The 27,439-nt window shown below is 38.4% G+C and overlaps 1 protein-coding gene across 1 annotated transcript; it reads left to right on the top strand.

Moving 5' to 3' along the window:
- Positions 1-5,249: 5,249 nt before the first annotated feature.
- Tbx22 (T-box transcription factor 22) lies at positions 5,250-26,653 on the top strand. The gene is made up of 10 exons (XM_050128955.1): positions 5,250-5,379; positions 14,887-15,063; positions 15,654-15,831; positions 16,603-16,704; positions 18,048-18,222; positions 19,172-19,336; positions 19,665-19,729; positions 20,175-20,260; positions 23,082-23,734; positions 26,308-26,653. Exons 1-9 carry the CDS (start codon positions 5,340-5,342, stop codon positions 23,699-23,701), a joined length of 1,608 nt encoding a protein of 535 aa, XP_049984912.1. The 5' UTR covers positions 5,250-5,339; the 3' UTR covers positions 23,702-23,734; positions 26,308-26,653.
- The last annotated feature ends 786 nt before the right edge of the window (positions 26,654-27,439 follow it).

Raw genomic sequence — 27,439 nt, 5'->3', positions numbered from 1 at the left:
TATCATTTATCTCTTTGGACTGATGTGTTCATTTCTCCAGGAACTAGGCACTTATATTATTGAAAATAGAAGCAAGTACTGAAATTACATAATTAAGCAATTGTACTAAGTGAAAAATAAAGCTGTCTGAAAATATAGTTTGTGTTTTACCAGCAATCATCTGTTCTATCATTCTCTTTTAAGAATGTAAAACTAAGCTGCCTAATTTATTGCACTTTAAAAGTATGATTGGCATTTTCTTACTTTATATACAAGGGGAAAGCATCTGAAAAGCTGTTGGTTTCTCATTAAATAAAATTCTTAACAAAGCAGTTATCTCATGGTTCATGTCAAAGGTTTTGCCTGGATTTGCTAGGAAAGTGAGCAGTAAGTCATAAGCCCTAAGTCAGTACACAGACACAGAGGACTCCTGTGATGTGACTTCCTAAGGAGTCTGGGAGAAAGTCCTGTTGGAAACTAGAATAAGATAGTTAAATAGTGAAGAAGATGGAAGAGAGGGACAAAGGGTAAACTATGGGAGGAACTAATATTAAAGGTCATTTCAAAACCATATGGAAGTCTACCACTGTAGACTCATACACACACACACACACACACACACACACACACACACAAAATTAAATAGAGACAGTGGCTCAACTAGAACTTTTATACCATCAAACAAAACCTCCAGTGGCAGGAATGGGTTACATCATGTTGAGTTGTTGTCCAGAGGAGCCCCAGAGAAAGAAATCCCGAGAGGTATTGCCAAAATTATTTGTTACTCTCCACAACCTGATGGTAAGGCCCTCTTGCTGAACAACATTTACACATGTCACCGACATAAAGAAGTTTAGCTACTGTCTAACCAAAAGTTTCACCCCTACTGACCACTGTTTGTGATACCGGAAAGTACACTACATATTATCAGACAGGAAAGGTAATCTCCAATATCTTTCAGCTACAATCTTGAATCCTACAACAGTAGACTACCTTAAATGTGTGTGTGTGTGTGTGTGTGTGTGTGTCCTGATGCAACAGTGGCACTAATATTAAGGGAGTAGCTAACCACTTTCTGATTGGATTGAAGACCTACTCCATGAGATAGAATGCAATCCATACTTGACAATGGGAAAATGACCAAGAATGTTAGGCAAGATATGTCGTGAGCCTAAGGGAAACCCTAACACTTTTATTATGCTAAGGATCACAGCAATAAAATGACACCTTATAGCATTCTTCTATACTCATAGATCAGTGCCTCACTCAGTCTTCATCAGAGCAGCTTTTTCTTGCAGTAAATGCCAACTGCTACAGAGTGCCCCCCCCATAACTAGACAATGTGTGGAAAGTGTGAGACTTCAGAGCACTCAGTTCTAAATGGGATGTCTTCATTAAAGCCCTTCTTTCCTCAAGGCTATGTGGGAAAGGAGGCAGAAAGAGTCTAAGAGGTAGAGATAACATAAACCCAAGAGAAAAGTGTCTTCCGGAAACAACAGGGCTGGTGCAGCACATACGAATTCACAGAGATTGTGGCAGCGCGCATACGACCTGCACAAGTTCAAGCCAGATGGGGTCCCAGTACTGAGAGGGGGAGGTGGACATGGGCACCCATCCCTAATCAAGGAGCTACAACTGGCACCTGCTTGCAAAGGAAAAAAAAAGTTTTCTCCCGTGCAGTCTCATGGTATACTGACAACACATCAGGACAGGCCTCAGGCCCGGGAGTAGTTGGCCAGTGCAAATTAAACTGAACTTGTCTCATTTTGCTCTTTCAGTGCATTTTTTTGTGTTACTTGTCTTTGGCTTTTTTATTTTTATTTTCAATTTTGTTGTTTTGTAGAGTTGGTGTGTGTGTTTCTTCTTTGTTTGCTTGTTGTTGGTTCATTTTCTTTGTATTTTAGAGAGAACAAGAGACCATAAAGTTGGGTGAGTAGGAATCTGAGGGTTTCTGGGTAGAATTTGGGAGGGGAAAACATTAAAATCTATTGTGTGATAAAAATATTTCAATTGAAAATGTTAAAAAAGGAAAGAAAAGAAAAGGCTCCGTTGCCCTTGATAGAACTTTACTATTCCATGGAGTGGGGAGTGGGGAGCAGTTAGAAGTCCTGATGAATGACATCAGTCTCTGTGAAGATCTACAAGAGCACCTTGGAGAGGGAGCTGAAGCACATAGGAACCCCTCCAGACCTGATCCACTGAATTAAGACCCGGGTTTTATAGAGCCGAAGAATCGAATTAGGCTCTCAGCAGAGTATTCGCTCCATCGCCTAGCTACCTATTCTGCTGCTGCACAGGTTTGCTTCTAGGAGTTAATAGCAGAAAGGCAAGGCCAGCAGATCATGGAAACCAACTTGTTTCCTGCCTGCTAAGCGAGGTTTCAGCTCTGAAGGCACAAATCCTGCCCAGTTTCTTTTTCTATGAGTCCCTGCAAGGACATAAGGCCGAAGGGAGCTCTAGAATGAGGACAAATTCCACACTTTTTAATCTCTAAGTTTTCTAATCCTTTGTTTTCTAATTTTCCCAAAGGTCATGTAAGTCTAGATATTGCTAGCTCACTACCATTAATATGCTATCTGTGAGCCTTGATTATGTTATCTGCATAATGGGGCATGAAGTTCCTTAAATCATCCTTGCCACTATGAGATTTAGCACAGTGCATATAAAAAGCAACTTGTTCCAAGCTTCAGATACACTACTTGTTGGTTATTGCTGGGAGTCACACATCTGAGCCTGATGTCTTTTCAGAATGCTATCAAAGTGACCTAGATTTTGTGTGGAAAACCAAGCTCTTCTCACAGTTTGAACGTCTTTTCCAAATACTTTTGGTAGGAGCCATCAGGAGTCGGTTGTACCTTCCTGGCATTGCCTACTCTCATCACATATACCTAGTGCTTTATGTGCCCAGAGGTGTGCTGAAGCAGGGTCTGGCAAGCTTTTCACCCACCACATTCTGTTGTACATCACAGCTCACTCCGAACACGACACCCTAAAGGCCAAAGGTGAATAATCTGCCACTACCTGACTGTGAAGAACTGAAAAGGAGGACTTTGAACTCAAAAGGATATCAGAGGGAAGAAGTCCCAGTTCTTTTGTGTTACTCCAGTGTAGACATTAGCCTCTTCAGCTCCATTGAGCGGGGTGGGGGTCATCCACCACCAGCACCTATTTGTTCAAAGCCATCCTCCTGAATGCCCACTGAAGAGACATTTAAAAGCTCCCAGAATGGGCCTTTACTCTGTGATGAGACTCACTCTCATCCTTTCCCCAGTGCTTGTTGCTCACACACACACACACACACACACACACACACACACACACACACACACGAGAGAGACAGAGAGAGAGAGAGAGAGAGAGAGAGAGAGACAGACAGACAGAGACAGAGAGAGACAGAGAGAGACAGACAGACAGACAGACAAACTGACAAACAGAGACAGAGACAGAGGAAGAGAGACAGAGACAGAGAGAGGAAAAGAGAGAGAGACAGAGAGAGGAAAAGAGAAAGAGACAGAGACAGAGAGAGAGGAAGAGAGAGAGAGAAAGAGACAGAGACAGAGAAAGGAAGAGAAAGAGAGACTGTTTCATTCATAATAATTTTCATGTGCAATCTCGCAGAAAAATAGTTAAAATTTTCTTTATTTTGCTTGGGAAGTGATCAGATCTGGTTGATAATTGCCTGCCTGATCAAGAGCCATTTCCTTCATGGTTAACCAAACATTGGCTCCACTCAGCTGGTCTCGTTTTAAATATCACCAAAAGCGAATAGCTCCAATTACGACAGGAAACACATTTCCCGACATGAAACAAGGACCAGAAACAGATTTGTCCATATCTCAAAATGCACGTCATCTCTAGGATAGGTAGGTGTGTTATTCCTTTATCCATTGCACCCTCTAGCTCTTGCTCTTACATACTCACAAACTCCACTCCACAACACACACACACATCATTTTAGGAATTGTCGAAGTACTCAAAAATCTTGTTTCTGAGTTCCCTATAAATATGGCTGAAACTTCTTTATTACAGTGATGTTTTATCTTAAAACTGAAAAAAAAAACCTTACAGAAGTCAAACAGGAAGCAAAGTTCCCCTTATACTCTCCTTGAGGAAAAGAGAAATAGATATCAGAAAAAACTACTTTAAAAGGTGTTATATTCCTCTTTAGATATTGACTATTGTCAGAGGAAAGAGCTCAGACACATCTTAGATTTGATGGATACTTACCGAATTGGAAATGTCAAGAATTCAGGCATCCATTTACAGACCTTTCATGCCTCTCACCCTAACAGTTCGGTGTCTAATTTTGGTGAAGCTACGAATAGCCCTCTTTGGTCACTTGCTCCTTCCTTTTACTCTGTCGGGGATGCAACTGTGCTGCAGCCAAATGACCAATGACAGAAATTGTCCTCCTTCCTTGAAAATGTGCTGCTTTAGTAGTATAAAACATAGAAGAGAACTCAAGTGTGTTCCCATTAGCCTACACTAAGCAAGAATCTGATTTCTTGGGGAGCCTTTCCAACTAAAGGATAAATATTTGAAGTCACTTTGGGTCACTCAGTTGCAAGCCATAGTCCTTTACGATTCTCTCTTAGCTGTCCTGAGGTGATAAATCTGACCGGGAATAAAATGAAACATGCTGAGATATATTGAAAGAGAGACTTAAGGTTTAGATGTGTGGGTTCTGGGGACCGGAAGATGGAACAGACATTAAGAGCAAACACACTTTCCAGGTCACAGGCCCCACCAGGTCACCTTTGGCTCACTGTGATTAAGTTGCTAGCTTGCTAAACAACAAGGAAGAGAGTATGTCTGGAGTGGGGTCTCACCTACCAACCTGCTAAACCGCAGTTATAGGGGCTTGAAAGAGATTTTCAACTGTAACTGCACATGTTTAGGATAAAAAGGAAAGCATTGCACTTTAAAGCTAAGCCACATCTTATTCTTGTTGTTCAGTCCTTGGGAGGCACTACTCCCACTCCCCCTTGCATTCCCCTCTAAGTATGCCGGCCTAAAGCTGAGAGAAGGATGCAGCCAGGCAAAGATGCAAGGGCAGACACAGAGAGACGTGTCCTCCCAGAACCCTCGTGGCCCTGAAGGCTGAAATCATATCATTGTTCTTTCATGACTGACCTTGAGTCAAAGCCGGTTGAAATTGCGTGAACGAAGGTGCCAGCAGGGTCAGTTCTAGGAAGTAACAAGTTTTGCTCCTCCCACTTCTGGAAATATCTGCAAGTTCTCTTGTGCAGTTCACTTGTGCCTGGACCCTAGGCAGAGTGACCACTGGGCTCACAGAAGAGCTAGCCTGGGTATCTTTGAAGTGGAAGAACTCAGCCTGAGACTCGTCTGGCATCACCACCATGGGCACCCAGAGACATACCACTGCTTCTTGCCTGCCAGGTAAATTCCCTCGCCTTTCTCGCTAGGCTGTTGCTTTTCTTTGGGTATCTTCTGAAAGTTTTCTTTATAGGCTCCATCATCCCTCTTAGATATCATTAGTCAAGTCTTTCAGATTAGGAGGATTCGTCTACAGTCAGACTTGATGGTGTCATAGAGATCCTGAAATCACTACCTCCTACAGCAGTGGTTCTCAGTCTGTGGGTCACCAGCCCTTTGGTAACATTGTACCTTTAAAAATATTACACTGTGATTCACAACAGGAGCAAAATTACAGTTATGAAGTAAGAACGAAATAATCTTATGGTGGGGGGTCAGCACATGAGGAACTGTATAAAGTGTCACAGCACTGGAAAGGTTGAGAACAACTGGCCTGTCTTTTGAAGTGGAATGAGTGCTCCTCGAAATGAATGAAGACTAGAAGTAGCTTGTCTGTTGAGGGAATCTTCAAAGGACCAGCAAAATTCTACCTCTGGGCTGAGACAGAAGGCGCTGGAGCAGAGGAGGTTATGCTTCCCTTAAGTTAGGAATGCCAAGGTAAGTTTTGGGAGCCTGGGTGTAAGAAGGGATTCTTGTACCTGACTGAAGAGTGAGAACTATGGCTAACATGAAAGACTGTTATCTGAATACTTGATACTGAGAGGTGACCCTGGCTGAAGTTTGTGTGCAGTTATTCCTTCTTCACAAGCTGAGGAGCCCTGGCTCGCTGAACCAGAAGGTTGCAGGTTTTTTTTTTTCCCTGAGCCCCTTTAGACTCACTTGTGTCCACAGAGGGCAGCAGAGTTCGTCAGTGTTTGTCAAAGCATCTTTTATTTGTTCGTGTTTTCTCTCAAGAGACTTTGAGTTCAGATACAGCAGTTGTAACACACACAGCCACACATACATATCCATCTTCCCTACACAAGAATACATGTCATATACATTTTTATTTAGATTAGTAAAAGACAATATAGAAAATACTTGATAGTGAAAGGACATTACAGAGGTTATTGTAGATCGGACATAATGCATTCCTTCATTCTCAGATCTTCTGCTTGTTACTGAAAGAGCAAAGGTTGCATAGAAATGACAGAAAAAAAAGAATGTGGAAAAATGAAAAATAAAATATACTAGAAGGGAGAGAGAGATAAAAAGAGGACAATACAAAGGAAAAAGAAGAAAGCGAAAGCCAGAAATGAAGAGACATAAAGAAACATGAAGCAGAAACCTTTAGGAAGGAACACAAGAGTGAGATAAAGAAAAGCAAAGATACAGAAGCACAAGAGGTAGATGAGGGACAAAGAAGGGAAGTAGAGGCCCACTGAGCTTTCTGTCAGCAGATACTGCATCCTTAAGGTTGCTTTCTTGCTTCTGGAAGACTTGAGATAAACTGTAAGTCTTCAAACATTTCTCTCAAGCCTGTGACAGTACCTCATGTTCCCTCTACTGTAGCGACTTGAATTCATCAGTACATTTCCCACAAAAGATAGCAAATGTGCATCAGATAAACACATCACACTAAAACAAAAGTTTCATTTAGAGCCTAGAGAGATGACTCAGTAATTAAGAGCACTAACTGTTCTTCCAGAGATTCTGAGTTCAATTCCCAGCAACCACAAGGTGGTTCACAACCATCAATAATGAGATCTGGTGCCCTCTTCTGGCCTGTAAGCATACATGCAGGCAGAACACCCATACATAAAAGGCATAAATAAATACAATTTAAAATTTTTATTATAAAGTGACTTTAAAATTTTTATAAATCCAAAACAAAATAATGATGAAAGGTAGATAGAACTTCTGTCAAGAAAAAAATCATTCCTGTAGAAAATGTTTGTATCACTTTATAGATGTCCTCATAATTATGGCTAAAAATCTTCTTACAGATTTTCACAGAATTTTCACAGAATACACAGACACAAACTCAAATAACTATTCAGAATTTTGCCTTCTGTCAAAACAAGTAAAGGTGAATGAGTACATAAAGAAATACTCTAGTCAGGGCTAGAGGAGTGGCTCAGCAGTTAAGAGCAACTATTGTTCTTCCAGGGGCCTGAATTCTATTCCCCCACAGCCACCTGAGGCACCGCCCAATCGCCTGAGACTCCAGCCCTATGGGATTCATCCTCCTCTTCTGGACATCACAGGTACCTGCACTCACGTGCAGGTATCCACACACAGATATACACACGTTCATATAGCTAAAAACAACATTACTAAATCTTTTTTTTTTAAAAAAAAACCTCTAGTTAAAGAGACAATGGGGGATGTCAAAAAGATGGCTATTAAACAAGGAGGAAATGAAAATATATATGCTTGTCAATGAAAATTACTGAAAATTTAACAGCCATGATATATACACAGAGGACCTGGTGCAGACTCATGTGAGTCTTGTGCTTGCTGCTTCAGTCTCTGTGAAAACATAAGAGTTTTGTTCAGTTGACTTAGGTATACTTGATCTCCTGGCTTCCTCCATTCCCTCTGGCTCTTACACTCTTTCTGCTTCCTGCTATATGGGATTCCCTGAGCTCTGAAGGGAGGGATTTGATAGAGATATCCCATTTAGAGTTGTTTGTTCCAAGGTATATTTATAATTTTCAGTTTAGTATTTTATGGGACTCCTAGGTCTCTGATTCTTGTGCCTTCTCTTGGACTTTTTTCCTTCTGTTGGTTTGCCTTGTCCCACTTGAATGTGGTGTTTTTTTGTCTCATCTTATTCTAATTTATTTTGTTATGTTTTGTTTTTACATCTTAGAAACCTATTCGTTTCTAATGATAGACAGAAAGAAAGTGGCTCTGGATGGGAGGGGTGGAAGAGGAATGGGGAGGAATAGAGGGCGGGGAAACTGTAATTAGGATATATTGCAAGAGAAAAGAATTAATTTCAATAAGAGGGGAAAATAAAATATACAAGGAAAAAGGACGTTTGGCAGGCAAGATATGAAATATTGAGCAGCCATTAATTCAGATTGACAGTTTCAAAATCTGTGTCCATGTGATAAAATAGATTAGAAGCACTATCTGAACTCAGTTTTGAATATTGATACCAATTGCTTTAATGTTTACTAAAATACTAGTGTATTTGAATCCTGTAATCCAACTGTTTACCTAAGTATCACTTGCATTACTGAACTGAAAAATTAAAAATCATCATGAGCAATATGCAAACATGATTTAAACAATCATGGATGCACTATCATAAAATAAATAATCAAATGTTCCAACTAACTATCAACCTTTTTGGCAATGTGAGTCACAAAGGCTGGAGACACAAAGGCAGAGATTGGAGAAGTGGCAGTCGTTTTACTGAGATGATTTACTAATGTAATTTTTAAAAACTGTTCTAAGTCAGCAATAATCTGAGTGTTTTCAGGGCATATATTGTAGCACAAAGATCTCAATGCTGCATTCTATTTGCTAGCACACATAGCTATCAGTTTTGTTCTTCCTTCCTCTTCTTATGTAGGAATTTAAATATGGTAAGTCCAAAGAGTATGTTCATGCTCATTTCAGCGGTTCCTCTAATACAGGTCTCCATATTTCCCTTTATTACTTTATTATTGGTATTTTTGGTACCTAGGATTTTCTGACTTGATGAACATTTACTTCAAGCAGGAACAACTTTTTTTCTAGTTGGGTAAAATCCTAGTAAAGAAAGACAACAGATAAAAGTAAGCATAACTCTGGCGTTAAGCATAGCCACTGTAGATGTCTACCTATATTTAATATTTTGAAAGACTTAGACGAAACACTTCATCCTTTGTAGGTGCTAGATACTGCTGATCCCTGATATAATAAAGATCATCATTGAGATACAGAGGCAATCCATTTACAATTTATTCACTTGCCCTGAGCATGGTGAAGCAGAGTAATAAATTAAGGAGTGAGAATATACTAGAATGCCCAAGGAGAGTTGTAGAGATGACAAAGGCCTAAGATTTGGTGGACTACAGCCTATGGTGTGAAGCTTTTCTTCTTTGGGGCAGGTCAGGTTCATGGATGTTTAGATTAGACAAAGTTAGAGGAACATGAGCCACTGACTTAGAGTCAGGGTTTGGGCGCTGTTGCTTGCATATAAAATCATGTTTTATATGAAAACATTTCAACAAAAAAATGTTGAAAAGGTACGTGGATCAGAATTATAAAAGCACATTTTCCCATAGCTTTAGAGAAATGAAATGATTCTTCAAAGTATTTTCCAATAATTTATTAATGGAATAAACTTGGTATATTGCTTGTCAAGTGACCTATGCTGGTCATACTTATTGTACTCTTGTAATTTTGTTTGTTGGTTTGTTTACTTAGGAAATGTGGATTGAACACAGGGCCCTGCACATATTAAGAACTGAGCTTTCACTTCACACTTTAATATTGTAATAATAAAATAGTTTTATATATTTGTGGAATACAAAATGATGTTTTGAAACATATACACCATCAGTACATATTACTGTAATAGTGCCAATAGAGCAACAGAGTGGTAACTTTTTTAAAAAGTGTAGGTTTTATTGAAGCTTGATGTTTTCATGAGTGAAGATTGAAAGATGTAAGACACAGCAATATTAATTATGTACACCATGCCTACTCCTGAAGAAGTTGATACATATTCTTGCCACTACTCACGTCACTATATCATAGGACCACCTTGCACTCCTTTTCTTCTTTTCTCTTATCCATTGACTTTGTCCGAAATTATTCAAGGACAAAATTATCCTTAGAGTTCTGAGGCCAAAATTGCTAACAAGAAACAGACAAATCTAGTAAGTTTGAGTCCTGAGGTAAGTGTAAAAAGATTTATATGACTTTGAGAATAAGAAATATAATGAGCCTAAGACTGATGTTCTGTTATCATAAGAAGACCCTCAGTATTTGATACTGAAGTAATAAACATAATTACATTTAGCAAAATAACTTTTCCTTCAGTTAAGTTTCCTTGAGAAGAACACAACTAGTAAAGATAAGAATTTATCTCTTCTCTCTTTTTTCTCTAACTCTCTCTAGGAACAATGGTGACAATGTTTTCCATGCATAACTCATAACCTAGCCTAAATCAATTGTTAGATAATATGCTCACAGAAGTTCTTGAGAGATCATACCAAATTAATGCAAACCAGAGACTGAAGGATCCACTGTGAGAATTTATTTAATATTTGTTAGGGCAATTTCCTCAGCTCCCTGGAGTAAGAACACAGTTCTATGTTACTGGCTTATCATTTACAAATCCATCTAATTATGTGAGAATATACACTTTCATTGCACTGATACAATACCAAAAATATTGTTATAAAAGCAAAGCTAATAAAGTCAAATTATGTGTTCTACTGGACATATTTTCATGGATTTTTGAAACCCAAATGCAACATTTTGGTTTCGTTCATTGATTTTAATTATTTTAAAAGTTCACAATTTAAGAGCAATTAGTCCTAACAATTTGACCTTTTGAATCTGATGTAAGATTTAAACAAAAGTTGGGGTTTTAACATTGGCCTGAATGTTCTTCTAAGATGTGGACTCAATTTACAGATGTATAGCTGATACAACTATTAACACGTTCTTGAAATTAAATTTTCTTATCTCTTTAACTGTGAACACAGCTATGAACCCTGATTTAGGCATTGTGCTAAATTGCTTGTAGAAATTATTTTACTTGATGTTTTGATAGATCTATTCCCTTATAGAATCATGGTCTATGATGACAATATTATAGGTAGAAATAATAAGGGGAAATTAGTTTAATGCCAACAAAACGATTTCTGAATGCCATTCAAAAGGTAATACAGTCAGGATTTGAATTAAATCAATGTGAACCCAAAGTCTGTCTTCTTAATGCTTTAGCTCTACCCCTGTTCATTATCGTGTGCCTGGGAGATAATGTAGGAACTCAGATTACTCATCTACGATTCTAGTTTGTACTGGAGGTTTGCAATCCTCAGAATGTGGATGGACACTTAAAAGAAATCCCACACTATCTCAGAATTGAGAAGTAGATGGTTATTTATAGGGGTAAACTCACAAATCAGAATCCTCTGCTTGAACGGAGAACAGAAACCGAATCCAGCAACTGGAAAGAGAGCAGATGCATGCTCTACATCAGTTTATATAGTTTAAGAGGCCACGCCCCAGTGGGCAGGTAACCATTGGCTGTAAGACTTCCTACTGCACCAGAGAGTCAATAGCTCAAGATTTCCTTATCCATAAAACAGTTTTTTTTTTTTTTTTGTAGAAGAAGAAAAAGGAAGGTAGCAAGGTGGTCTTCCCAAAACCTTGTCAACGTGAATGTATTTTCTTCAGGATTTCTTCTGTCTATAAGTAATGAAAATTCATTCCGAAACTCACTTAAGCAAACAGGGATCATTTCCTGTTTCATGTACCTGAGCAAGTTCAAGAAATGTTAAATTTGGGTACTCAAATGATCTGAGGATGCAGCCCATATCTGACACTTCTTAGCTGTTCTTTCATTAGAGCTTATTCTAGATCTAAAAAAAATCATGAAGAACTTGTTTCTGATTCTTATTCTGCAATGCTTTAATAAAAACATCATAATCTTGTGGAGTGGAAATCAAGGGAGAGAAAGAATTGAAGGAAACAATCTCCATCATGAAGTTACTTCTGCTCCTCCTAATGAATAGCATTGGGTGTCCAGTCAGGCTCCAATTTCTAATTTTATTATATAGTATTTGTATGAAAATACACAGACAGACATATATATTGCACATATATTTGAAATAATTATCTCCAAGTGGAGAGTGGAAGTTAAAATATCTCCATATGTAAGCTTGGTATCAAAGTTTTAGTAAGTACTGCAGAACCCTTATGTGTTTCCGAATTAAACCTCGAGTCTACAGAAAGGAGACTTCTGGGTATAGATAGGGCATACATAATGAATTTTCCTTCATGCCCTCCAGTACCCAGCAGCTCTGATCGTGAGCAACTGAGCAGATTGCAAAGCTGGTCCTGACATGCATGATCTTTGTAAATACAAGGTAACAAGAATTACTTGCACTTTAGCCCAGCAAACTTGAGCAAGAAAGGAGCTACATTTTTTCCCTCAGTGTAATATCATCAGATAATTACTAAAATGGGAATAGGAAGGGTATAGGTTACATGAATAAGAAAGTTCTGGATGACTAAACTGCATGCGTATAATAAATATTAAGGAAGACATTTCTTGTAATATAGGAATTTATATGCCAAGATATGCTATTTCCTTGGTTAAAGAAAATCATATCATGGTAGACAGTGTGAAATACTAGAGGTGACATTGTAACAAACATCCTTTACCTAACTTTTATAGAGATCTCTTCAAAACCTCTGCTAAGCAAAGTTTCCCCTTGCTATACAAGGCAATGTGAATAAAATGAGTCAGGTTCCAAAGCAGGAAAATTCTCAGAAGGGGAGACTATAATACAAATGCTATGCGGTTGTTAGTAGACTTATATTAACCAATAAATCAATAAACTCTTGACTTTTCTGTTTCTGAACTGTGCCTTTTAGATAAGAACATATAATGGTACATATGAGGAAGAATGAATAACAAATAGTCTACTTCTGAATTTTGATAGATGAAAGAAATGTCCATGAGTTGTGGCAAAGATTATATCCAACCCTGTATCTTTTCAATCTAAGTGCTTTGTACACTGAAATTCTCCTTGCCTTATCAACTTTACTCTGTATCCTTAGGATAAAGGTAACATCTTCCAAGCTCTATATTGGATCACACCATTCAGCAGCATTCAAACTACAAAAAAGTCTTTTCCATGACATCCAACATTATTAAAAATACTTTAACCTAAAGCTGTCCTCCCCGTGACTGAATAACCCACCAATACTTTAACAATTATTTCATGGAAAATCTACGCTTGCAGTTCAACAGTTGAAATTGAAATCCTGATTGCTCTTTGGGCTGACGAGGGAGGGGGACTTGACTGGGGGAGGGGAAGGGAAAGGGGAGGCGGTGGCGGGGAGGAGGCAGAAATCTTTAATAAATAATTAATAATAATAATAAAATAAATAAATAAAATTAAAAAAAAGAAATTGAAATTCTGTGAAGGCCTTTCATTCTTAAATTGATTATTGGGATATTATAAGTTAATTCTAATTCCATCCTATTGTTACTAGATTTAAGTTGACTTTGAAAGACTTTCGACTAAATATATCAAAGGAGAACAGAAGAAAATTTCCTAAAATGTACAAATGTCACCAGATTAAATTTGGTTTGCAAGTTTCCAAGAGTGCCTCATTTCCTACTTCTGTTGAAAAGTGAGTGTGTGACCAAGTGACAGCCACAAAAGCAAACATGTCACATTTGTAGGCAAAAGTATTCCTTGGAAATGATACTGATAGTCTCTTCTGGACACAAACAGTGTTGTTATTCACTTTAAGGAAAAGCAAAACCCAACTCAGGAAGATATTTCAGAAGGCACTAAAACCAATTTCTTAATAGTTCAGCACTTTATTTTTCACCACATTGTTGGGAGCAAAGACTCCATGTGCTGATGGTAACTCTCTAGTCCTTACACTGTTTCCAGATTGTGAGAAATTGAAGAGAGTGTGGGGGGAGGGTATGTAGGTCCTACAGAGGTAGGACTAGAAGACACAGATTGGCTCTAATCTTTGATTGTGGTGTTTGGGATATTCTTGAGCCCCTCCCCCCACACTAATAAAAAGAGGTTCTGTGGGCACATCTACCTACACTGCCAGTTGAAGGCTCTAACTACATAGCTAAGAAAGCTTGCACTCTCTTCTGTGTTTCCAGTGGTGTCACAGGAGGGCAAAAAAAAAAAAAAAAAAAAAAAAAAAAATCCTAGATATATTTATCTGAGTCTGGTTAAGTAATATTTGCTCTTTCTTGGAAAAGTGGCCCCTCGTGGGCAATTATTTCACATGTCTTAGCATTTTACAATTTAATGTAAAACAGTAACCTTGTGTCTCCTTCTCTTCTTTCCTCCCGCCTATATGGAGCCCCATTCTGACCAACCCCCAGTCTCTCCCCCCTACCAGACTCTAAAGTGTCACTCACAGCGCTTTTTTTTTTTTTTTTAACGTTTCAACAGCTTCCAAAACAAACAGTGGAGGTTGTGACCGGCTGGGTATTCACTCAGTTGGATGCAACAGTATCTCCCAATCGCTTGAGCCGCCATTGGTGGCAGGTCTGTTCCCTAATGGGTCAGCATTTGCCAAATTCTGGGATCTGGCAGGTCCCAAAATCAAGGATTTGAGGACTGATGGTACACACACGTCCACTGAGAGGGAGGGAAACTAAAAAGGAAGAAAGACGACACCTCGTAGGATTTTGACTCATTTAATCTTCCTTCTCTTTTATTTTGTCTAATTAAATAAAAATATATTCATAACAGAGGGGGATTTTTTTTTCTGTTATAGTGCGGATCCAAAAATTGGTTTTCAGATGTAAGACTTCTTTTCTGTGAGCTTTTCCTCCCTTGCCTCTCTTCTACGCCCTCCCTCTCCCCCTCCCTCCTTCCCCAGCTCAGGTTGAAACTTTGCAGCGCACAATCACTTCTTCCCCTCCAGGGATGGCTCTGAGCTCTCGAGCGCACGCCTTCTCGGTGGAGGCCTTGATGGGGAGACCCAGCAAAAGAAAATCTCAAGACTCAAGAGAGGAGATGCAGCCTGAGCTGCGGAATGAACAGTGCGTACAGAAAGAGGAGGAGGTACCCAGCACCGCTTCTGGGGACTGTGAGCAGCCGGGTGAGTACACTGAAGCAGCCCGGTCACCCCGTGCGCTTCACCGGAGCGCTTCACCCGCGCTGGCTGGATTGGATCTTCTTCGTTTGGTTCACTGCGCTGTGGCAAGGATGTCGTGGGTCAGCCCTGCAGGTCAGGTTGTGGATTGCGGAACACCGTTAGCCACCGGACTTGAGTACAAATTTTAGAGCGTCTAAATCGCACTGGAAATGCCCTGGTTTGTTTGCAATGAAAAGGAGGGTCCCTGCTTACTTTTAGAGGAATGAGTCACACACCCTTACAACATCCTAAGAGCCAGACCTGGCTGTTCCTCTCAGTAGGAAGCAGGGTGTTCCCCAAATTCCCAAAAATATCTAGCTTAGGATTCAGCTCATGGAAGGTTAGGGGTGAGAGAATTTTAAGGGTCCCACTTTTCGTGGGATGGAAATTGGGCCCCCTCTCTATTCAGAAACCACAAAGGGCTTTGAGGGGGAAACTTATGCATCAGACTCTGGAGTTTCTGGGGGGAAGGACAAGGTCTATCAGTTCAATGATAGTCTCCTAACAAAAGGATGTGTGCAGCCTGCCAAACTCTCAAACTCCTTGTCTGGCAGAAAAGCGACGCAAGGCGGAATCTTCAAAATCTGCTTTATCCGACTGCTCTGGTGGCGAGGGCAACGGCCAGGAAAGTGTGCAAGAAAAAAATATTATCCAAGTGGAGCTTCAGGGATCTGATCTATGGAAAAGATTCCACGACATCGGGACTGAGATGATCATTACCAAGGCCGGCAGGTTCGCCTGGGGCAATGATTTTGCCGAATCACACACAGTAGGCACTTAAGGAGGAGAATCCAGTTTTGTAACGTGAAACTCCTCCCTCTCCCCACTCTTTGGCAGACTTTAGAAAGCCACAGACTACTCAGTCTGTTGCTCTGGGAAGTACCTAGTTGCATTAAATCCTCTATTCATATTTTCTGATACATCCTTACTCCAAGGACTCACTCTTTCAACTCCTGCCTTTGCACTGTATGCAAAAATCTAGACTTGCACAGACAGGCAAGGGTCAGATATGTCTCCAACTTCTTACCGCTGTAGCCAGCCGCTCAGAGCCGCTCAGTTCAAGCCGAGCAAATAGCAGCAGACAGTTCCCCATCCACTGTCCTCCAGCACACCATCCCTGGCTCAGATCACTGGAAAGTGCCCTTTCCATCTGGTGTGGGACAGTCTCCTAACTAGTCTTCCCAGTTTCAACACTTGCAAATCTACCTCACATATCCTTCTTCTACTAAAAGTACAGGAAAGGAGAGAAGCTTTCCCTGTCCTACTTGCTCTCTTATGATTTTAAATGCCACGTGGGAGGTCATAGATGAGGGCTTTTCATTAAGACAGTCTGCATCACTGGGAAATCTTGGACTTTTAAATCAACCATCTTTCTCTTATGTAACAAATGCTACTTTCTGAACATGTCATGGAAAGGGCACAGCATCTTCCTTCAAAGTATCTCTAATATCTCCTACATCAGGTTCTATTTCCCATTCAGACCCCTATATTTTTCCCCCACAGGCGTATGTTTCCTTCTGTTCGGATCAAGGTGAAAGGGATGGATCCAGCCAAGCAATACTATGTGATTTTGGATGTGGTACCAGTGGATTCCAAACGATATAGGTAACTTGGTAGATATGGTCCAAACAGGATGAAGACACAGGTTCAAAACATCAGTACTTCAGCCTGACACCTGACAGCAGGAATTGAACAAAAGTATGCCTGGTGAGGAGATAGGATTGCTCATCCTTGGACTCAGAGAGCTGGATTTTCTCATTTGAATCTGAGTTCAGGTGAAGGAAGAGTAGGTCTTTCCTACTCCCTCTTCATGGAAGTTGGTGTCAAAGGACTCCTTATTTCACCCTAAGCCTACCCACTGTTTGTGCCTTAGATGAGTAAAGTGTGGGTGCTTGGCATCCTCAGGCAAGAAGTTTGAAAAAAATTAGAGAGACATGCCTTAGGCTTCAGGTGGTCTCTGGGAATAGGCTGTAATCTGGGCAGGTTCACAAATGATGTCATGATTTGCCCAAATCTAGTGGCAGGGTCTTAGGGTCAGGGCTGTTGTTTTGCCCATATGGTGTCCCTTTTTAAGATGTATGCCTGAAGGAATAGCCAGATTCAGACAGTGTCAGGATTCTTTTATTCTTTCTTTTCCCTAAAAGACCTGGAGAAGGCTGTGCTAAAGGCGCACAAATTATTCTTAAGATAAGAATCTTTTGAGCTAGAAGCCCAGAAGCACTGCCCTGCTTTTACTGGGAGCTCTGGAAGTTAAGGGGAGGGTGCTGAGAAAGCAGTCCTAAGCCAGCGAGTGCAGGCAACCCTGGGGTGTCTATGGTGCCTGCTAGGAAAGAACAGATCAAGTCCTATAGCTGCTTCCCAAGGCAAGAAAGTACAGCTCACTAGTGGTTGGAACCTCTTCAACCGGGCTAGACAGAGACGCAGCTGCTTGCTTTTTTCGTTGCACTGAGGCTGTTTGGGGGGGGGGGGGTGATGATGAGTAAAACGTCGGTTTGAAATCGGAAACAGTTTGGAAAACCAGCCAGCCGGGAGGCAGCGCGGGGAGGAGTTCCTTTGGAATTTTCTGGTGTGCAGTCGTTCCTAGCAAGAAAGGGCTTTCACTGAAACTATTAAGCTCTGTTTTGTTCACCGTAGTTCTTGCTTGTCATTTGTGGATTTTTTTTAGGCATCGCTGCAGTGGGGAAAATGAATCAAACTGATTTCTGTTCCACTTTCTGTGAGGAAATAGCAGACTCAGATATCCCATGCTCACCCGGACACTTCATTGCATTTGGTGGCAGATGCTTGTTTACTGTTTGTTTGTTTGTTGCCTTTGAAGATGAAGTTGGATCTTCTGTTTAATTGCTAGTCTTTGGAATAAACGTTTTAATCTTTGGTGAAGCCTCTAATCCCTTGACTTTGTGCTGGCTGAGCCTGAAGCCACACCCTGCTGTTTTTTATTCCCTCAGGTACGTGTATCACAGCTCACAGTGGATGGTAGCTGGGAATACAGACCATTCGGGCATCACTCCCAGATTCTACATCCACCCGGACTCCCCTTGCTCCGGCGAAACCTGGATGCGGCAAATCATCTCCTTTGATCGAGTGAAACTTACCAACAATGAGACGGATGACAAGGGCCATGTAAGTGAGCACAATCTTTCTCCTGGAGGAGGTAGGTGCCAAGCCTCTGGCCAGAGGTAGTACTCTAAAGGTCATTCTTCTTTGTAAGTGTTGAATGTTTTGGGAACCAAGCTCCTGGATTTAAATGTCAGAGATCACAAAGGGCTCATGAAGCTCTGCCACCAAAGAGTGCTGGACTCTGGAAATGACTGCAGGGAGCTCCAGGGCCCAAACAACCCAAAGAAGAGACCAGTTTAAGCTACAGAGAGTGTCCTATAGTTGAGAGAGGGAGGGAACACTTCATAGGACTGTCAGTCATCCCTTCCCCAGCAACACTGAGGTCTTTCGCCTTTCCTGGAGTTCAAACATTGGTTTCAGGGGTGTCTTTGATATGGTTTGGTGGGAGGATGCAAGGCAGCAAATGAGAATCCAGACTGTAAATGTCCACAACTTGCTGCCATGGGAGTCAGTTCCTGCTTATTTTCAGGTTTCCTGGATCTTGAGGCTTCTCCCTAGGTACACTTCTGCCTGGGCCCTGCCAACCTAGTCTTGTGCCAGTCACAAAAGGAGAGAAGGAAACTACCAGGATTAGGAGGTGGAAAATAACAGGTTTCTGGGCACATTTGGGACCATCAGTTACTGCCCAGAGAATTTATATCAGATGATCAGGTCCTCATGACATGTCCAAATCACATGGTCATCCGCATTTGGAAGCAGGAAAGGCCCCAATCTGGCTATGAAATTGGCTACATGGTGTCAGTATTGCTGTGGTGCCTTCCTCTGGAAAGCCTTCAGCCAGGAGGGGATCAAAACTCTCAACAAAGTCCTGATTTGTGGTGATCTGAGCCTTCCTGAATACTGTCATCTAGGTTTTTTGGCTGGTATGTCTTCATTGGGGGTTATCATAAACAGGGGGTGATGTTGGGGAGAAGTGGGTGTTTCAGATGGCACCTAACCATTTCTTTCTTAGATTATTTTGCAGTCCATGCATAAGTACAAACCCCGTGTGCATGTGATGGAGCAGGACAGCGGGATTGACCTGTCCTTGATTCAGTCCCTTCCTACTGAAAGAGTCAAAACATTCTCCTTTAGAGAAACTGAATTCACTACTGTGACAGCTTACCAAAACCAGCAGGTAAAGCAGTCGAGAATCCGGGAAGTGGGAGTGGCCCCAGTGGTATATTGGGATAGAATATGGGACAGCATCGTATGGTTTATGTTTTAAACAGTAGAGGGGGAAAAAGTCGTGGTTTTACTTCATTATCAAGTGACATTTGATAGAAAGTTGTATGGTTCTTTTGTTAAAGGGGAGATCATAGCAGAAGGAACCAGTAGGCAAAGGAGACAATCATCTTAAATTTGACTTAGCTGTCTGCTCGCATTTATTTCCACATTATAATGGCAGCATTGTTGTTGCGAACATAGACTGGACTTTTCTCTATGTCTTTCTTTTGAATTCATAGATTACCAAACTGAAAATAGACAGGAATCCTTTTGCCAAAGGATTTAGAGATCCTGGGAGAAACAGGTATGTAAAACAGCATTCTAATTTAATAATTGTGTAGCCTCTTAAATAACTACTAGAAATCATAGGTAAGTAGAATTGCAGTCATACAGAGTAGCTCTTTAATGAGTATTATAGATAATATAACTGTGGATGAGTGTTGAGTATTATAGATAAGATAACCGTGGAGGAGACACTCAGAAGCTTCCACCTTTATGGATAGTAGGTGGGAGGAAAAGAAACTGTGTGTGTAGATCCCAAGCCATGACTTTTTCTACTGTACCTCCTGGCCAGGGTTAAGATATTGTGTAGTATAGACTTGTGGAATTTACAGAAATGTACTCAGATCCTAGCTATGAGTGAAAATAATAGTTCAGATGATTGCTCACAAAAAAGGACAGGTTTATATGAATCATTATATTCACTAAGTGTTTTCTGGAGTTGTTGAAAATAACTATCTTTTTTTTAGGGGTGTACTGGATGGGTTTTTAGAGACTTACCCATGGAGGCCTTCTTTCACTGTGGATTTTAAATCCTTTGTTGCAGACACACAAAGTAAGGAAACCGTTAACTTTTGGCTTTATTTTTACATATTAATGCAGTAATAGCAGTCAAATTCTTGTACCGAATACTACACAAAGAGATATGTGTATGCTAAAAATATATGTGTTCACAACCAATATGTATTTACTCTGTGGGGAAGTAAGAAGGACAAACAGAAAAACTGACACCTACAGGAGATAATAAAGTTATGTTGCTCTTGGATATATTGCTTATCAGCTTATTGAATTATCTTCCTCTCTTATCATGATGTCATGCATGGATTTCACAGTATCTCATTCTTTTATGTAAAGAATCTATTGTGCCTCCGGCCCATTTGTGGCCTAATTTAAAAATATATTAGCTGTATAGGTTATTTTTTGTTTATCTTTATCATATACTGAATGATTTCATTTTTAACCTTTTTTTAGTTCTAGTTTACCTTCTTATTGCATGAGAAGTAAATATAAAAAAGTATGAAAGAGAACCCTAAATTCTCACATCTACTTTATTGTCATGTATGCGTTCCTCTTATTTTCACATTATTTAAAAAGTCACTGAACATACAATACAAGGTAACATCATATTGTAGAATTTATAGAGTGTAATGTAAAGTGATAATGAGCATGGTAGAGGCGCTGGGAAGAAATAAATGCAAGTATAAGATTACAAATTCTTATACAGGGTGTGGTATAGTACTACTTGAAGGGAAACAGAAATTAAAAGATGAATACTACAAACAGAAAGTAGTAATTAAGAAATTATGATTAATAAACCAAGAAAGGAACTGTCAGCATGCAAAACCACAAAATGAACTAAATATAGCATGGATGTGGGGCAATTTGTCTACTTTTAAAAATATTTTTAAATACTCTTTTACTTATACATAAAATTGAGTGTATCCATAATGTACCATGTGATGTTTTTATTCATGTATGCATTAAAAAAGTTTACACTCACTCAGTTGCGTTTATCTCCTCAAGCGTTTGTTACCTTTATATATGAAAACTTTCAAAGTCTACTGTAGTGTTTTCAAAAGTATAACATATTATTGGTAACTATAGTCTCCCTACAGTACTACAGATGAACTTCTTGCTTGTGTCTCACTATAACTTGGAAGCCACTGATTTGGCATTTCTCCAGCCCTAGTCAACCCCCATTTCTTTCAGTATCTGGTAGCCATTATTATGTTCTCAGTTGTCCTAAGGCCACCTTTTATAGTTCACATATGAGTGAAACCATACAGCTCTTGCCCTTGTGCATCACAACCTATTTAATTGCCATAAGTCATTAAAAATATTTGTAATGTGTTTCTTCTCAGGTAGTACATTGCCTGATGAATGCATCATCATCATCATAGTTGCATTATGCATGTGCTTCAGTGAAATAATCCATACCTTTATTTCTGAAATATCGAACTATAAATAGAATATTTTATTTATGAACAACATAAAACTTTTTCCATTCTTCTTTACCCCTTTAAAGGTGCTTGTCTTTGGACACTTCCTTATCATTACTTTTATGGAGCAAGACATCAACATTACACTTAAGTTTTACATGGTGCCATAACAAGTAATTGCAATGTGAAGAAATGAAGTATAATCATTTGTTGAAATGATGTGCTTTAAGGCATTATAGAAGATTATGAACAGTTGTTTTACTAGAATAATTCAACTGACAACAATAGGCGACATGCATTTAAAATATCCAAATAACCTAATTTGAAAAAGGACAAAAGTGACCATTCATTGATCACTTAAAATAGTTAATTTCATCATTTACAGTGTGAAGAGTGCATTCATATGGGAGAAGAACAATCATTTAAAAAATAACTTCTGATTGTTTTATTACAGATATTTGTCACTCTGCTGATAAAATATTAGTGTGTATTTATCTTTATATACACCCAAGAAAAATATCAAAATTATCAATAAAATCTCCCAAATTCATCAAGTATGGTCAAACATAATTGATTGAATTAAAACATTTATAAAAATAAAGCTCAAAGGCTAGGTTGTCTTGTACTCCTAATTTTATTATCTGTTAAACCAGTGGTTCTTAACCTTCCTAATGTTCAATCCTTTAATACAGTTCCTCATGCTGTGGTGACCCCCCCCAACCATAAAATTATTTCATTGCCACTTCATCACTGTAACTCTGTGACTGCTGTGAATCATAATGTAAATATCTGATAAGTTTCTACCAAATGGGCACTACTCACAGCTTGAGGACCACTGTGTTAAACAATAAAAGACTTTGGATGTCATAGAGTAAACATTTTCCTTCTCACCTTGATGTTTCTAAATTTGAAACACCGCCTTCAATTCTTGATAGAAAAGAAACAGGGAAATCTCAAAATCTATGATTTTCACATAAGACAAAGTGTTAATGATCATTAATTTTTTATCAATAAAATTATTTTCATATTTACTTGATTTTTACACGGAAAAGATCTGCAAAATCCCAAACAACAAATTATTTTGTTTAATTTGCAGTTTTAAAAAACAAAAGGATAATTTTTGTTCATAATATGTTATTGGTTGAGTTACATATGGGGCTTCTTTAACTGTTGGGTAAAATGTCAAGGCCTGGAGCAGAGCCAATGCTCAGTGTGTGATGCATTGTAGTATGTTGCAGTAGCAGGACTGCCAGCAATGGAGCAACCGTATTCAGAGTCAGTCGAAGGAACAAAAATATTTTTCCCAAGCTGAAAGAACCATGAACATGCAAAGAAAACCACTCCAAGAATGGAGCAGAGAGGGCAATAAATAGATATGATTACTGGTTCATCAGGAAAATCAGGTTCATTATTCACTGACTGACTTGTCTTTCACAGGTGGAAGCAGTGGCTCATCTCCAGTGACCTCTAGTGGAGGAGCTCCCTCTCCTTTGAACACCTTACTTTCTCCTTCTTGTTCTCCACCTACACCTTCACTTCACATACCCCCGAGCTCCTTTGGAATGACCTATTCAGACACATACCTGCAAAATATAAACCTCCCCTTCTGCTACAAGATTTGTTCAACTAATTTTTGGCGACCACAACCTTTCGCCTTACCTACTCCTGAAAGGCTACCAAGCTTCAACAGTTCTCAGTCTTTACCCCGATTCATGATGGAAGTGCCCATGGTATCCTCCAGGGGCATCATCAATTCAAACAATGGCTTACATGAAGACGGCAATGGGCAGTGTCTACAAGCATCTCATTCTGCCAATCTAATGTTATATGGATTACAGAATCCTGGAAACATTTTCCAACCAAACCTCATTGCCCAAGAAACACTCAGTTGCCCTTTCCATCCTTCCCATGGTTGTTATAGGTACAACTTATCCATGACATCTAGACTCGAAAATGCTACCAAACATCTCAGTGAAAATGACAACAGCCAGATTTCTTTTGCAGAAGGCAGATGTGATCATTCACATTGGTATCCAGCAGTCAACCAATGCCTTTAATGGGACAACGATTTCATTTTAAGACATTCACATGTAAGCACCTATTTTCTTTATTTTTAATTAAAGAAAGGGCAATGTCTCTTAAAACTTCCTAAATGAACAGCCTTGTTTATTTTGCATTTGAAGTAACTTAACAAATGTTTACAAGAATCTTTCTATAACGCCATCTATGACCTGTAAGAATATGACATTATAATAGCCTTGGTTCTCAAGTAAGTTACTTAATAAATATTATTTGATGAGATAAGCCATCAGTGATAATTAATGACAGGAGATTATCTCCAGTCACAACATTGTGAACACGCCATTCATCTGTGTTTTACCTATTAACGAAAACAAAATCAAGATGGATATAATTTGTGTAAAAACAATAAAAGTATTTCCGTCTTATCTATGAAGGCTGGCTACACTATAAATATATACCAAGATATTGTGGTAAACAACTGAATCATTTGTTTGATTTGTATTTTGTTGATGAAAGAAATCATAATTGCAGTCTTAAGGTGTAGACAGGGACCACAAGTTTCCAAGTATTGTTTTCAACTAATCTGTGTAGCCTGAATAATATTTAATGCTGAAGGGGATGCAAAGATCAAATGATACGTAAAGCATTCCAAATAACTTCAATCCTTGTTTTCTTTTATTTTTGGATGTTTTACATATGAAGTATGGTAATGTATTCCTCTAAAAAGTCTATTTATTCTACATATTAAAACAAAAATTTTTTGTCCTCAAAAAAAAGGTGAGGGAACAGATTTGTCCATAGATATGAAAGTAGCATTACATTGGTAGAATTATTTCTCATTTTCACATCTTGTGTGCTAGCCATGGTAAATGAGATGGATAAAAGTAAAAAGAAAACTTCATTTTAGCTTTCGAAAATCAATGAGATGTTAGCATTTACAGCAATAGTTGCATTCATTTTATTAAGCCAAGGTCCTTTAATTACAGCAATATGACTTGACTTTTCCTATAACTAACCAACCTGCCAACACCTTTCCTTGTTTTTCTAAAACACAGCAGGAATATGATATACTTATTATCATATTGACCAAAATATTTATTCCCTCCTAAATATTCCTTATAAATATACCTTCCTATATAGTATTTGCCCCTGGCTTCCAGAAATATAGATAGAACAGTATATGGTTGCAAAGTCTAATGAAGAGAACATATTATTTGCAATTTACTGTAATGGGGTATCTATTGTAAAAGTCTCTGAGGCATGAAACATGTCCTATACAAGTTTATTAAGGAAGGGATTAAAGAAACAAGTACACCTTTATGCTTAATCTACAATAGGAACTCTGTAGGCAAACTTTAGTAAAATAAATTATGGATTTAATGTAACTGATTTATCAAATTATAATGATACTATTTGATAGCTTATATGTGGTTTCTTCATTAAGTGACAACAAAACGTTATTTAACTGACAATCTCTGAGTTGTTCTTTAATTACTATATAAGGGAATACAATAATTTAATAACTATTCCAGGGTATATATACGAATTCTTTAAATGTCAGACTTTTTATGTGTTGCAGTCATAAATATAAGCATATGCAATTACACCATCAATACTTAATAGAGGGAAAATTTTAAATGCTAGTGTTTGGTATTTATCTTATGTTATTTCATTAAAAATTCATAAATTGTGCCTTCACACTTTTACTTATAGTAAATGAGGGAAAGTCTTCATAGAAAATTTGACTTGGAAGAAAGCTCCATCAAGTAGCCCTTTCCCTTGAAATAAACTGTTCATCTACAGAAATCTGTTAATGTGTCAAGCTTCTGCATATAAATGTTTAATGTTTAATGCTTAATGCCCTTGCTATCAGCTCCTAAATGGATGATACAGAATTTATGAAAGTTGATATATTGTAACTATAGTTACAGAACAACAACAAAAATCTATCTGTTCACATTTAACTGCCTTGCTTTTAAAAACTTTCAAAAGCATCTGGATAGACAGAGTGAGAAGCTGTTAGCAAATAAAAGTGGTCACATGATACTGCATAAGTTCCAACTTCTAGTAATTAAAACTTCTGTCTCCACCTGGTTTGAACATGCATGCATACATACATACATACATACACATACACACATTATGCACCCCTCTCCTCTTTTAAAAGAAAACAACAGATTATATTTCAATATCTGATTTTAACTTGACCTGGTATGTAACTTTCCCAACTAAATCTAGAGAAAATAATCCTTGCATCAATTTTGTAAAATTTGCACATTGAGTCAGGAAATAATGGAATGCTATTTTATCCTAGTATCCTCTGTCAAGCTTAAACCTGTAGTCACATTCCCTGGTCAGGAGAATATTTTGTGGAATAGTCAAGCTTAAATCAATGACAAAAGTGGAACTTGGTTGAAGTTCTAAGTGACAGTTTGCTATATTATATTAACTATTATCTTTTAAATATTAATAGAAAACTTTAGTTAACATGATTTATAACATCAATATCTTTACTATTTCTTTTCACTGTTGGGTGCCTAAACTCTATGGATATTATACTTTTGTAACTTTAACTTTATAGCATTTTAAGTGACATTCTTTTAGAATCTTCAAGTTAACTAATGCCATTACTTCTATTTAGTGTGCTTTGAGAATGAAGAGGCTTCTTCAAAACTCCCAAGCTGTATCAAGAGATGTTTCACACTGCTTTCAAGGCATGAGTTCTCCATATGGTCTGGGAATGAACATGATTTCATTCTCCTGTGAGGCAAAGAAACCAACTATTAGTCTCGGCAAGTGATGACTCAAGGAAGAATCAGTCTTTGACCCATCAGCATCTCATGTGCTGACAGCATAAGGGTGCCAACAATGCATGACGACAAGCATCTGCACTGGACATGATGGAAGCTTTTCTTTAAGTCCTCCTAACCATTTCTATTCTTGCACCTTAGGGAAAATGAAGGCACACAAAGCAGGTAGCCAGAATGTAGCTGAAATAAATGTGTTGTTTAAATACTAAAATCTATTTTGTGAAAGTTCATATGCATGCTAATAACTAATTTAGTACGTTTCAAGTAATAGAACTGTAAATATATATATATATATATATATACGTATAAAGTAGGAGCATTTTTTACATTTTTGCCTCCTTATTTAATCTCACTAACAAGTTTTTATTGTATGGATATGGTTTTATAAATTAAAGATGTCACTCTAGTATGTGTATTTATGCACTTAACCCATGTGTGTGTATGTGTATAATCTCCAATGAGATATTTAGCTTTCCTTAAAATGATTTACACTGTGTTTTTTCTCTCAGTCTTAAAGAGATGCTGTATAGAAAATCTACTCATTAGATACTTACATATGTTATTAATTATGTATGCTTAAGTGGAGATATATTTAAATATATTTAGAAATGTTTAATTGCATATGCTACACTTTGATAATTGAATTGACAGGGCATATGCACAATTTCTTATTTTAATTTAAAGTTATGTTGACTTTGTGGTGAAAAATATTCAACCAGCCAAAATAACAATCAATAACTCCTAGTATACAGCAACAGTTTACCAGTGTATTTCATTTGAACTTAACATGACTATTGGAACAGTTAAAAACAAAGCAATTGTATAGATAGTTTGGGCACTGGTGGTAGTTGCTTTGATATAACTACCTTGATATACATTTAATCTCTTTAGATTTGATCTGCGATTAAATGTTATTTTGTGTTACATTTATATAAATAAACATGGTTTAAATGACAACATAAA

Source organism: Alexandromys fortis, unplaced genomic scaffold (assembly GCF_014885135.2).
Source record: "Alexandromys fortis isolate MF-2015 unplaced genomic scaffold, M_Fortis_MF-2015_v1.1 scaffold_251, whole genome shotgun sequence".
Classification (NCBI taxonomy): Eukaryota; Metazoa; Chordata; class Mammalia; order Rodentia; family Cricetidae; genus Alexandromys; species Alexandromys fortis.
The sequence above is the reverse complement of the archived record's forward strand: the minus strand, read 5'-3'. Positions and strand labels throughout refer to the sequence as shown.

What these genes read in the sequence shown, in the direction of transcription:
- Tbx22 (XM_050128955.1), top strand. Translation starts at nt 5,340, where the DNA reads ATGGGCACCCAGAGACATACCACTGCTTCTTGCCTGCCAG. An exon ending in CACTGCTTCTTGCCTGCCAG is followed by an intron (nt 5,380 to 14,886) that starts GTAAATTCCCTC and finishes CTTCCCCTCCAG; the next exon opens with GGATGGCTCTGAGCTCTCGA. An exon ending in GTGGATTCCAAACGATATAG is followed by an intron (nt 16,705 to 18,047) that starts GTAACTTGGTAG and finishes TTATTCCCTCAG; the next exon opens with GTACGTGTATCACAGCTCAC.